The sequence below is a fragment of the Amblyomma americanum genome, chromosome 2, assembly GCF_052857255.1.
Source record: "Amblyomma americanum isolate KBUSLIRL-KWMA chromosome 2, ASM5285725v1, whole genome shotgun sequence".
NCBI lineage: Eukaryota > Metazoa > Arthropoda > Arachnida > Ixodida > Ixodidae > Amblyomma > Amblyomma americanum.
In genome coordinates, this window is record NC_135498.1 from 187,489,306 (window position 1) to 187,501,934 (window position 12,629).

A 12,629-nucleotide genomic window follows, 5' to 3' on the forward strand; every position below is an offset into this window, starting at 1 on the left:
ATCATCCCATGGTGAAAGCGAATCCAAAGACGCAAATAGGGCGTTAAGCAGCTTAAGCCCAGCACAGGACATTCAGATTCCAAGAGTGCTCAGTGCACCCTTGGATACACCGCCAGATGAGCCATTGCATGACTCCCAATAATCATCTGTGAGTTTGTACAGCGACTGCTGCTAAGCGCTCGTTCCGTATGTTCCTCGTGGTTGTTGTTGTAGTAGTGCGTGACCGGAGAGTGATTGTCATGCCGACAACTCGGTGGGAAGCTACCGTAGAAGGAGGAGGGTTACTCTGGAAGGAAAAGGGTAGGACAACATTCTAAGAATGTGCAACCGTTATCGTGGAAGAAAGAGGGTTTGGTGAGAGCGTAACAGAGAGAGAAGAAGCAATTTAATGAAAAAGGTGCAGAGGCCGGTCTGGTGTAAGGTGACGAAGAAACAGGAGGGGAGCACTTACCCGGATGGTGTCTACGACAGAAACCACCCGGAGGGTGGTTATCGCGGACAGAGGGGAGCTAGCAAGGCGAGAGTGGGGAATGTAGCACGCTCCGTCTGCAGCGGCAGCTGAGAAATGCACCGCCCAAGGAGAGGCTCAGCTGCGGTGGCACCACACATGTTTAACGGTGGACGTCTGTAGGGGAGAACTAGCATAATAATGAGCATGTGGGAACAACTAGAGAATGGGCTCTATAACTATACAGGTATGCACGTTGCTCTCGAGTTTCTTGTATTAATATGTCACGAAATGAAATTACGCAAATAACTCTCGCTGAATTCCGTGTTACAGATTGGTAACCATCCGATGAGTTTTTGTAGCGACAGCTACATTACGGTAGCCTTTCGAGCCTCCAGCATGGCGGCGCCGCCACTCTGTCACGTGGTTGGTAACGGGATGCGGAGCAGCTGCCGGCGGCGCGGCGCCGTGACTGATCAAGTGGTTCGTCACGTGGCTGGTCAAGTGACCAAGTTCCACTCGGCCAACTGCAACTCTTCACTCCAGGTTTAACCAGAGCTAAACCACCGCCATTTTTTTTTATTCAGTACTACCCTAAATGCCCTCAACTGAAGATATTGCCACTTATGCCACGGTCTTGGCTCGAGCTACCTGCGCGCTGCGGCGTCGCGAGGACGAATTGGCCGTGAGAGGAAAGCTCGATTTGGCTCTGGGCTAAGCGATTAAAGCCTCGGCCGCTCTATGCCCCTTCACGTCTACGACTGCGTTTCGGCTGGTCTGCGGCTGAACCATGAGCACATTAACATAACACTAAAGAAAAAAAGGCAAACGCAACGTGGTTGAAAAAAGTATGTATACAGATGCTAGGAGCTATGAGGTCAACGTACATTAGAGGTATCTTCGAAGTACAATAAAGAAAATAAATACAGCACTTGATGCTAGCGTTAGTGTTTAGGTACAAACCTACACCTTGATGTGGATCTTCTCTATACAGAAAGATTATCACTCTGCGTTCTTGGCGTGCCACGCCCTTAAATTCGGCCTTCGTTTTCAAAGGTGAAATGATCGTTTTTGGCAGTAGACCCGAGCTCTCAACACCGATGTCATGCAACCCTAACAGCTCTTTCCTTGCCATGTTGGTGAAACCAGCCCTCTTATTGCGACAACAATATCTGGCAATTAAGAGTTGTGTTCTACTCGGTGGACAAACTCAAGAGTAGTCTTCTCCTAGAGTGAGCAGCATATCGTTGATCTCGGCTTGCTTCATCGACTAATGAAGCTCAAGTGCATGGCTATTGTTTTGGAGCTGAGTGCTACGCTTTCAAGGTCCTTTTTTTATCCTTATCCTGAAGTGCGAAATTTCATCGTAGCTCTTCTAACATGTCTTTTAAAAATTCAACCTTTTGTTCCACATTCTCCGTCTGCTTTTGTTCGTCCTGGAATGTCTATTGCGGTGCAGTAGAATTTAGTCACCGGTTCTCTGAATAAGGGATTGAAAACTACTTTAGCTCCTCTGGCCAGTTTGAATACAAGTTGATCAAATTTTTTTTCGGATTCACTAGTGGTAGGCATGGTCGAGTAATTAGATAGAATATCCACATCACAAAGTATACAACTACTTTGATCAAGGCAGTAGTAAAGACTGATGGTTGTTATGGGGAGATAAAAAATACGGTGACTATGCGAGCACTAGCCTGCCAACAAAGCCGACGATTCAGACGACACTTGCTGCGCTGTCGCCGCTGTTGTCATTTATAGGTTCATTTATGCACCTGTTTATTCAAGGCAGGAACGGCGGCGGCCGTCACTAAGGGAAACGGACGTTGAAAGTTAACACTTACTAGTTCGGACGCTTTCCCTGCAGTCGCCGTTCATTTCATTGATAACGTACAACTGCTTTCCGCGATATTTCCGAGCAGTTTCGAGCAAATTAGTAATCGTGATGGCGGCGATGATGAACGGAGAGCATGCTTGAAATCCGTTACCACATTGCTCACGAGTCGAGTTTTGTTCGTTTTGCTTTTCGCTTTTGTCAAGACAGCCTCCGGCGGTAGCGGTTTGAGGTTTTGATGGAGCGCTATCGATGTCTATTTCGTTGTCATTAGCTTGTTGTTGGACGGCAGAATGCGGAAGGCGCATCATGACTCTCACGTTTAAGAAACTGCTCGAAAACAAAGGCAGAATACCAGAAGGAATTAACTGCTTGTTTCGTGCTTCCTCTAGAGTGTTGTTGTGCCATTAATGTCCTGGTGCACCTGCTGTCTCCGTTTTTTATTTTCCCTTTTGCACGGTGCGTTTAAGCGCTGTACCGGATATATGCCGCACTTAGCAGGGAACGTAGCAACGCATGGCCGCCGCTCTTCGCGAAGCGCTGCCGTGTTTCCTCTGAGTATGGCACATACTGTACAGTCAGTGTGGAATGCACGACTTGCCCTGACGCCGGCATTCGCCCCTTTCGCAGCTGACGCGGGGCCTGACCATCCTGGGCTACTACCTCATGGTGACCGCACCGCGCTACGAGAACACGCGGCTCCACAAGCAGGACGAGAAGGCGCTCATCAGTGAGTGGGCCGCCCTCCGCACGAGGGCGCTCCGGCCACGCTTGGCATAAAACCCCTTGATAATATGAAAGTAGCGACACTCTCCTGCGCGCCGCGCTTTTCTCCTCGATTCTCCTGGCGCGGCGGCTGCGAGTTCTGCGCACGACAAGCTTTTTCTCCCTGGCGCCCGCCAGCCGGCCGCAGCAGTGAGTGAAGCGCGTGTTTCTGGGCCAGGTTTGCGCTCCAGGAGTGCGCAAAATATTTGAAAAATTGTGAGCAAAGCATTGAGAATGCCCAAAGTAGCGTTCATGAAGAGATTGGTTTATAAGAACTGTTTGAATGGGGAATACTGCTGTAAACAAAGCTTTCAGGCGAGTTCTGCACTGCAGACACTTTTTAAGTCACATGATAAGGTGTTTTAGTTTGTGCACCTGATCTAGTACTGCCTCTGACTTTGTCTGTGTTTGTTTTTTAGGGCGTGAACTCTGTCACCTTGGTAAAACTTCGAAAAACTAATGTTCCTATATATGCTCCCTGCGGGAGCATATACAGGAACACTACGGAAAACAACCCAGGCTGGTGCTTTGAACTTCAAGATCAGAGAAGGTGGAAGCGGGACTTAGTCTATTACGCTACTCTCAAGCTATCTCTCAAAGCATAGTATATATCACGTGATCAACCGTGAGATTGGATCATTGGTTACCTATACACTTATTATCACCAATTACTGGGCCAAATTAATTGATATTTAGTAAATTGCAATTAAAACCCAAATTTGCACTGCAGCATCGAGTCATATACCGTTGGAAAGATTAGGCCAAGTGTAATGGTACTGTGCTAGCTAGCGATCCGCATTAATTTGCGTTAATTAGTTAGTTTTGTATAAAATCAAACTTTGTTCCAGACGATAAAGTCAGATATCGTTGAAAAGCTTAGGATAAATGCAAATGCTCTGAATTTGTTAGCGATCCCTAACAATTAGCATTAATGACCTATATGCAATCAAAACCACTATTTGCATTAGAGCACCGAGTCATATACCTTTCGAATGCTGAAGTTCAGTGCAAATGCGCTGTGCTATTATCGGCCCGAATTAATTATTGCTAATTATTTTACTGCAGTTAAATCCGATATTTGAACTATACATGGAAAACTAAGGGCATGTGTAAACGCATTATGCTAGCTAGCCCAAACTAAAAGGAATACCTCACAACAACAGAGATAACACTCTAACTAGTCTTAACACGAACTGCTTCGAAATGTTTTTCTTTGCTTGTGCTTACTTGTGTGCAGTAGGTCTTATTTAGCGTGCACCTGCTTACAATAAATTAGGCATGAGTGCATCTTCCATCCCTAGGTTTGACTCATCACTGTGAAAGTGGCTTTTGCATTCGAGTATGTTCACTGAATAAAGCAGTTGCATACATTCAATGCGATAAAGGAGCGCGGACAACCATTCATCGACCGCAATTGATAGAACAATATTAGGCACTGGTGTCAAGGAAGCATAAGAATATGCTCGGTATCCCTATGAGAGAATGCATTCTATATCTCTAGGAAAGATAAACGCCCCTCGATAATGTAATATTATACTTGACACCAAAATTCTGTTTCACTAAGTAGCAGAGGATATAAAGCTTGTATTTTGATTAGGCATCACAAAAAATGTAATATTAAAGAACACGAGAGCATGGTCAGCAGGATGATTTATTTTCGCGCACGCACAAGAACATTGATTGACAAGATACACGTAACAAACGGGAGAATCAGATAATATTCTACATCTACACTAGTGCAAAAATGTGCTATACAGTACTGATGACAGTTGATAGAATACATGCTCAAGGAAATACAACAGCGGTGTATGTCATAGCTCAAATCAACGTCACTTTGTACATGTATACAGCAGTTTCATGCAACCGAAAGTTGACGGACAATGGGATCTTACGCTAAAAGCTTCTATGTTAAAAATTCCGGGTTTGTTGCTATAAAGACGACGCTGCAGGTGCAACAACTAGCATGTTTTGAGCCCAGTCGCTATTTGGAGAGAAGATGCAATGCGCGGATGCTTTGGAGATTCGTTCCGTTCTGGCCTCGCATGCAAAATAACCTAAAAACAAAGCAGCAAACAACCCTCGAAGGATGCCTTCCAACCAACGGCGTCAACCATTCGTTATGACGTCGTGGTTAATCCCCTAACGTGAATATATATGGCATCATGAATACTGCATAACCATCTTCAGGCCGCTTGCTGCAGCTGTACGCGCAACAGCATGGTGTATCGCTTGCACGTTGCAATAAAAGCACAGCGCGTAATATTCGCTCGCCGAGCCTAGGAGAAAAATGGCGCGGCAGAAAAAGAAAAACAGAAGCAAAACGCCCGACCCCCCGCGTTTCCAAGGGCAACGGCAGGGAGACCAATCGTCGCGCAGGAAATGGGGCGGAGAGCAGACCCTCAGGGAAGGGTTGAGCATGGGGCGAGGAGGAGGCGAGGAGGTCGCGCGGCGGCCGCAAAGTTCAATGGTTGGCGGAACTTTCATATTATCAAGGGGTTTTAGCTTGGCAGGCGGGTCCTCTAGAGAGCACTCGTGCCGTCAGGACACGTTTCTTGTTGGCCCTTGAGTCTGTGCTTGATGATGCAAAACACATTTTCTTTTCTATGTGGGCTGAAAACAAGTATATAGAGACTTCAGCGCTCAGGATCACGGACGTCGAATGTATATTTAACCGAAAGCTTCACTTGTCTAGCGGCGCTGATTTCGCCGTGGGCTGCAATTTGGCCTTGAACATCTTTGCTGCGCCGTTGCCATAGCAACGCATCACGCGACCCTACCGCACCGCCGAGCCGTGTCTTCGCCGTCGCTGCCCCGGGGCTCCACAGCTGCGGAGCGGCAGCTCCCAGACAACGCGATCTAGCCGAGCAGGCGTGGCTTGGCATCTGTAACCTTGAGTGCTTTCCCCATACTGGAGAGGCAGCGCGCCCACCCTGCCACCCTGGCAGGTGGCAGTTAATGGTTGATCGCGAGAGGTTGGTCACCCATGAGCGCTGCGGCCTATTGCTGCAGTGTCGCGTACGTTTCCCAACGTTGTTAGCGCAAATGCACGCAGCCCACAACTATGTCTCATCACTGCCACGAACCTCAAAGCGCGATTGCGGCCTCCACCGACCCAGGGAGCCTGTTATGCGCCCTTCTTTTCCTCAAAATCATCGGCGTGCAGACCGTTGTCAGCGCCGACGCCAATGAACGCAATGAAGGCCGACACCTTTCCCTTTGCTAATATATGCAAATTGCATATAATAGATTAGCTGAGCTAAAACACATTCAATTTTTTCTTGCTGTTAGTAAGGTATAGTCGGCTACAGGCCTGCTAGCAAATTTGACAACTGTTTCTGGTTCTAGCGACTCGAATACCCCAACCAAAGATATGTTATGGCAGGCAGTAGTTAAACGGGCCAAACTGCCATGGTCATCTTTATGTGTATTTTCAGACGGATATACTTTTCTATAGACAGCTAAAAATAGTTGTTTGGTTTCGAGGCTATAGCTCTAGTGGCATAGAGTTTTCAATAGCTGATGATCAGCATCGCTTTTGGGCATGTGCAGATGATAATAAAAGGCCATAGATGGACTTAGCTTGCAATAAACTTTTTACACAGACCATTTTTGTTACACATACCTAGTAAACGCTCCTTTCTGGAGCCACATCTTCGCACTTGTTCTCAATGCCTTTATTTTCGAAAGTGATTGTGTTGCACTAACGTACTCCTTGTAACTGACAACCTACCATTGTTTAGAAGTTCAATGCTGTCGGAACTCTATTTTTGCTACTGTCTACTGTTATCGTGCTTTGCGGCCTTTCTTTTTGCCCGAACGCATTGCATCAAACAGCTGTTCGTGTACCTAGAAGTTTTCTCTTATCGTTGAAAAAATGCGCTAGTAATTTGTAGAGTTTACAACTGATGGCGGCAGCGATCCACATGGCAAATACTTTATTTGTGACTTTTTGATTAGGTCTTGCTACAGCCGGCGCACTGTTAAGAAGCTGTCATTCACTTTTACACGGCATATCAACGAACTCGAGTTTTACAGCTAAACGTAAGCGGATTAAATGAGCACCCGTTGTAACCGGCCCACCAACCACGGCTCATGCATGCAAAAGCGTCGGCTCGCCCTCATACCTTGGATGCTTGAGAAAGCATTCTGCCCGCAGAGATCACATACAATAACCCTCGTAGCACCAACGTTCTTCGATTCGGCAGCTAGAAGTTTCAGGAATTGGGGATATCCTTCGTGCTTTGCTTGTGTTGTTTTTTTATATTTGGTGAATTGAGTGAATCTGGCGCTTAGTAAGAGTTCTGCGATTGCTAAAATCATTATTGTTTAATGAGGGGACGGGGAGTGGCATAGTACAAAAAATACTTTTTTTTCCGGTTGTAGTGAGATATGGTCAGACAAGTCTTTGCACACCTCCTCTAACATTTGGCTTCCGATTAGGACAGCAAGTTTAAGGACAGGTTGGATGTCAGAAATGCGAAAGGATAACGAATTTGGAAGAATCCTGGTTAAAAAGATCGAGGCTGCAGACGACAAAGAATTTGTGTGCACATCATGCTTGATGAATGCATCACTGGAACCCGTGGCGCGTGTAGAGTCTAAAGCCAGAGCCACAGTCAATAATTGTGGAATGCCAGAGACTGAAGTCAAGGCCGGATGTAGTAGGAAAAAAAAGCAGAGGACGGTGTGATGGTGTTATGTGGGGCTTAACTCGCTTAAATAGCGCATAGGCTACGTGGGACGCTGCAATCGAGGAAGCCAGGTTAACTTAGACTACCTCGGTTTATTTGGTGTGCGTTGACAGCGCACAGCACAAGACTATTTTTTCATTTCTCTTACGTCGAAATGCGACCGCTGCGTCCGAAATTCGATCCCTTGACCTTGGAATCAGCAGCATAACGCCAAAGCAACCATCTGAACGTCGTGGCTAGGACTACCATTCGAGATTGTTATGCCGAACATAGCAGTAGAGAACACGTGCATGGCTTCAGCACCTGCTTGGCCAACAGGATCGAACGAAGTCAAAGAGTCAAACTCGCGCAGAACTACGCGGAAGTAGTGACTATGACAGCCGGCGGCGACATAAAAAAAAGGGAACAATGGCATGTAAGAAAGTGGCCACTTTTGGGGCCACCAGTTGACAAAGACAAGGAGTCCGGGTTCTCGGGACAGAGGCAAGCAGCAGGAAGAAGTTAGGAATGAGGGAGAGAGTGTACAAGTGCTCATCAAAGGGGGCTACTCTAGAATATGTGGCGCAGTTATAGGGGAAAGGATGGAAGGAGATAGGATGGTCGCACTGGGCATGTTTTCAGGTAAGAAAGCAAAACGTTTGGCTGAAAAAAAAACTAGAGTAAATTGTCACACACTGAAGCAAGGGGGAACCTTATTGAGCTACAGTTAACGATCTGCCATACTAACGTGACCGCAGGGAAAAAGAGCACGATTGCAATGAAATTTTCGCAAATAGCTAGCATAATTGTGGTGACAAATAGCGACAAGTGATATGATTTCCTCTTTGGCAATTTTATGAGTCTTCCATTCTTCTATTAATTCATATACAGTATAAGACTTTGATGCTTATTTCGCGCTCTCCTTTTCTTTCCTTTTGCAATGCATTTTTGCATTGTTCCAATATTTTTCACCTCCCTTTTCGTACACGTACCACTGTAACTGCATTACTGCCTGTGTACAGGTACCAGCCCCCTCCTGTAAAGCTCCCCTCAGGGTTTCTTGGAAACAGCGCTAAAAGACAAGGACGACACAACAAGGTCCAGCCCTTGTCTGACTGTTACGCCCTCCTTGCCTTTTTTTTCTGCGTTATGTTTCCAGGAAACTAATACCACTAGCACAAACCAAGTTTATGTTACTGGTAAGAGATTGACAGTATCTTGAAATACATCAATAAAAATGTTCATTGGGACGGCAATACCAACAAAATGGCCAGAGGTAATAGGAAAAAAAAAATCAGAAAAAAAGGTTTTAACGTAATTAAACCGAGTAGGCGTGCGAAAGCATGTGTTCAGTCTTCACTTGAACACTACACTTAAGCTCAGCCTTAAGAATATAACGCGATACCTTCACCGGTTTAATGCCCATATATGCAGAATTGGCCATTATCTACTTAGCATTCATAGATGGCGACCCGTCCTCATGCCAGAGCAGTGGCGCAGCGGTTAACCGATGCGCCACTGCAGTGGAAGGTGGCTGTTTTTATCAAAGCCACCGGTATGGATTGCACGACCCAAGTTTCTCTTCCCTAGAAACCTCCGGTGACCAATCAAGTTAACTGCCCTCTGCCTCCCATTGGCTGCTGCTTGCGCGACGCTTCTCCGAACTAACCCGAGCTTACCCGAGTAAGTCGGGTAAGCTCGGGTTAGTTCGGAGCACGGGACTGGAAAATAGAAAATTCTTGCTCGGCGTTGGTACGTCTGGAGTAGTGCTTTCGATATAATAACGAGTTCAGTAGCAGAAATAACGCGGAGGGATTACAAACTAACTGGCCTCTAAACGAAGAAGAAATAAGCGTATATGTTCTTTATAAGACACCGCTCTGTGATCTGGACAGTTTCACTTTCAATCGAAGGTTACATTTGGGAAGTGCAGTAGAAAAACATCTGAAAAGAAATGTGTGGGGGTTGAATTGCTGACCCATCAGGGAACGAATCGGCAGGGAGTAAAATCGAAATATAAAACAATATCTCGGTGTCGGGCACAGTTGGGGGACAAGGGACGTCACTCGTAGTAGTCTGTTGATGGACTGGGACAGATAAGACCTTATGTGGTGTCTTAACGTTGATATAAAGCAGTTTTGGGATAAGGGCATCCAAGCTCTGGATTAGATAGCAGAAATTAATAAGAAGTTACTTCTGAAACTCTGTGAGCAGCACAAGCTATTTGTCAACAGAGAGCGAATAAAAAATCATGTTGATTAATTCCGAATTCACAACCTCGTTAATAAGGAAATATACGAAGGAGGAGCGGAAGAACAAGGCAGCGATCAATAACTTATTAGTGTGAATAAGGAACACCTATCCTAAACATTTTTGTTTGAGCACAAATTGAAAAAATAAATTTAAGTGACCAACAGCAAGAGCTAATAGCTGCAAGCATCTAAGGAGAAATGACCTACTTTTGATCGTGGGAATGTGTGGTGTATTTTGAGTGCAGGGAGAGGTGGCACAATGCCGCCATGGTGCCATTCTTCCAAAGCAGAAGGCAAGGTGCAGATTTCTGCACCGGTAGTAACTAAGTGAGAGACATTTCTGATGCTAACGGTTACACGAAACTGCCAGCTTGGTGTTGCGCGGAGGACACAGGCTCGTCGTCTTCAGTGTTTTGCCCCACTGTTTTTTTTTTGCGAAGTCGCAGTGCTGGTGGTTTTGCTTTCGTGAGTTTCGTGGTGGCTCTGGTACCAGAAAACTGGTGCGCATGATAGTGGACAGTTTTCGTAGTGACTACGCCTGGAGCTTTGGGGCCATGACGTAGAAAGGGAATGGTTCGTTGGAATCGCTGAAACAATGGATGTGAGCGCAGCAACTAATCGAGAAAGTTTCTCGTTAAAGGTGATGAAGAGGCTGTGCTTATGATCGCTACGATCATAAGCACAGTCTGCAACTGGTGAAGTCAGAAGGACCGCTAGTTATGGGATGACTGCGAAAAAAAACGAGAACTTTGAGATGAAAAAAAACGCTTTTTTTCGTTATTTTTTGCCGATGGATGGAAAACAGGACAAAAATGGACTGTCTAGAGGGCACATGATAAATGAAGTCTTGCGCAATTATTTCCCCTCTGAGCATTCAAACAGCGAATAACAGCTGTTTAAAAAATCATCATCATCATCATCAGCGTGACGGCACCCACTGTAGAGCAAAGGGCTCTGCCATGTCCCTCCAATTAACCTTGTCCTTTACAAGCGGGGGGAAATCCGACTGTGCGGCCTGCTCGAGGCCCCCCTGCCGCCGGATACGGGCCGGTGTAGTTTCGGCTACTAGGCTTTATTCCGGTGCAACGCCAGCGGTGGGGATGGGTTGTCCGGGGCCCATCCTCTTGGGAGCTGCAGCGACTCCCACGGCTGTGAGGGCCAGCCGAATCGTGAGGTCCGTTGTCTGTGCGGAGGCAGGCCTGGAGGCAGACCAGGTTGGACCCACGAAATCCGGTAAAGGAATGTCAAAAGTCAAAAACCTCCGCTCACGGGAACGTGCACGGCTACTATGCTCGGTTTCTGGCTACGAAGAGGTCAGGTCCGCGCGGTAGCGTGCCGACGCACGGTTTCTGGCTACATAGAGGCCAGGGCCGCGCGGGGGTTCCGACAGCCCGAGCTCCTCGGAATCGATGTCCTCGGGGAAGCAGTCTCATTGCGGATCGCTTATGATGGGTGGCATATTGCGGACGCCGAGGCTGACCCGGTCTTGGGGACCACCGGGGACGCCGAGGTAGAGGGTGTGCAGTAGGACCAGTACGAAAACCGTCGATGTGTGGAGTACCGGTGGAGTAGGCACGGCTTATCTCACCCTATGCCCGATTCTTGGTTCGTGGCCCGGGCGCCCGGCCTTGAATACTCCCTCCTCAGTAGGTGTGGAGCAAGCAAGGGTAGGAAATAAGTGCATGGTGGTTGGAAGGTAGCACAGGTGGGTCCCCCAGGGTTACCGGGTTATGGCGCCGAGGGCCAAGCGCCGATAGGCTGACGACCTGGGCCTCTGTTGGCCGGACCACACCACACACACTTCCGGAGTCTGAAAAACCGCGAAACACAGTCGAGGGCTAGTAACCGGCCGGTCCGATCCAACCCTTAAAATTGTGGAGGAACAGGTGGCTGCGGACCCCAAGTTAGGAATTTTTTTTTCTTTCTTTCCTTTCTCCGACGGTCGGAGCCAGTGCGTGGTCGTGCATCCCGTGTGGGAGCCGCACCATTGGAAAAGCTCGATGCCCTACCTGTCATGGCCAGGCAGGCCAGAAATGGAGTCGATGTCAAATGAAGGATCAGAGCAAAATCTCGCTGTCCCCATTCCCATCCCAATTCCCATAACCCTTTCCCAATTCCAATTTCCCATACCCTACATCCCACCCCCTCCGCTACGTCCTAGGGGAGATCAGGGGAGTGTCCCCGGGCCCGTTCCCCCGGCGATGGGTCGCTTGTAGCATCCCCCCCCCCCCCCCCATTTCTTTTATTTTTCCACCTACGGGTGGCAAAACGATGGATTGCCTTCGGGCCTTTTCATTTATTTTACGATTGGGTCAAGCCTGTTATACGTCAGTGGTGCAGGCAGGAGCTTATTGGTTTACATTCTTTTTATGGCAGCTCCACCATACTATATGTCCTTTACCAGCTGCTCCCACCCTATGCATGCAAACTTCTTAATCTCATCCGCCCACCTAACCTTCTCGGCCCCCTGCTACGCTTGCCTTCTCTTGGAATCCACTCCATTATTTTTGGGACCAGCGGTTATCTCGCCTTCGAATTACATGCCCTGCCTAAGTCCACTTCCTCCTCTTGATTTCGAGTAGGATGTCCCAAACACGCGTTTGTTCCCTCACCCACTCGGCCCGCTTCCGGTCTCTTAACGTTACACCTATCATTTTTCTTTC

The 12,629-nt window shown here is 47.5% G+C and overlaps 1 protein-coding gene across 1 annotated transcript in view; it reads left to right on the forward strand.

Moving 5' to 3' along the window:
* The window catches only part of LOC144120302 (uncharacterized), a 76,150-nt gene that overhangs the window by 28,598 nt on the left and 34,923 nt on the right, over positions 1-12,629 (forward strand). The window contains exon 5 of the mRNA XM_077652691.1: positions 2,910-3,009. Coding sequence (XP_077508817.1) covers positions 2,910-3,009 — 100 coding nt within the window. The remainder of the gene's footprint in view (positions 1-2,909; positions 3,010-12,629) is intronic.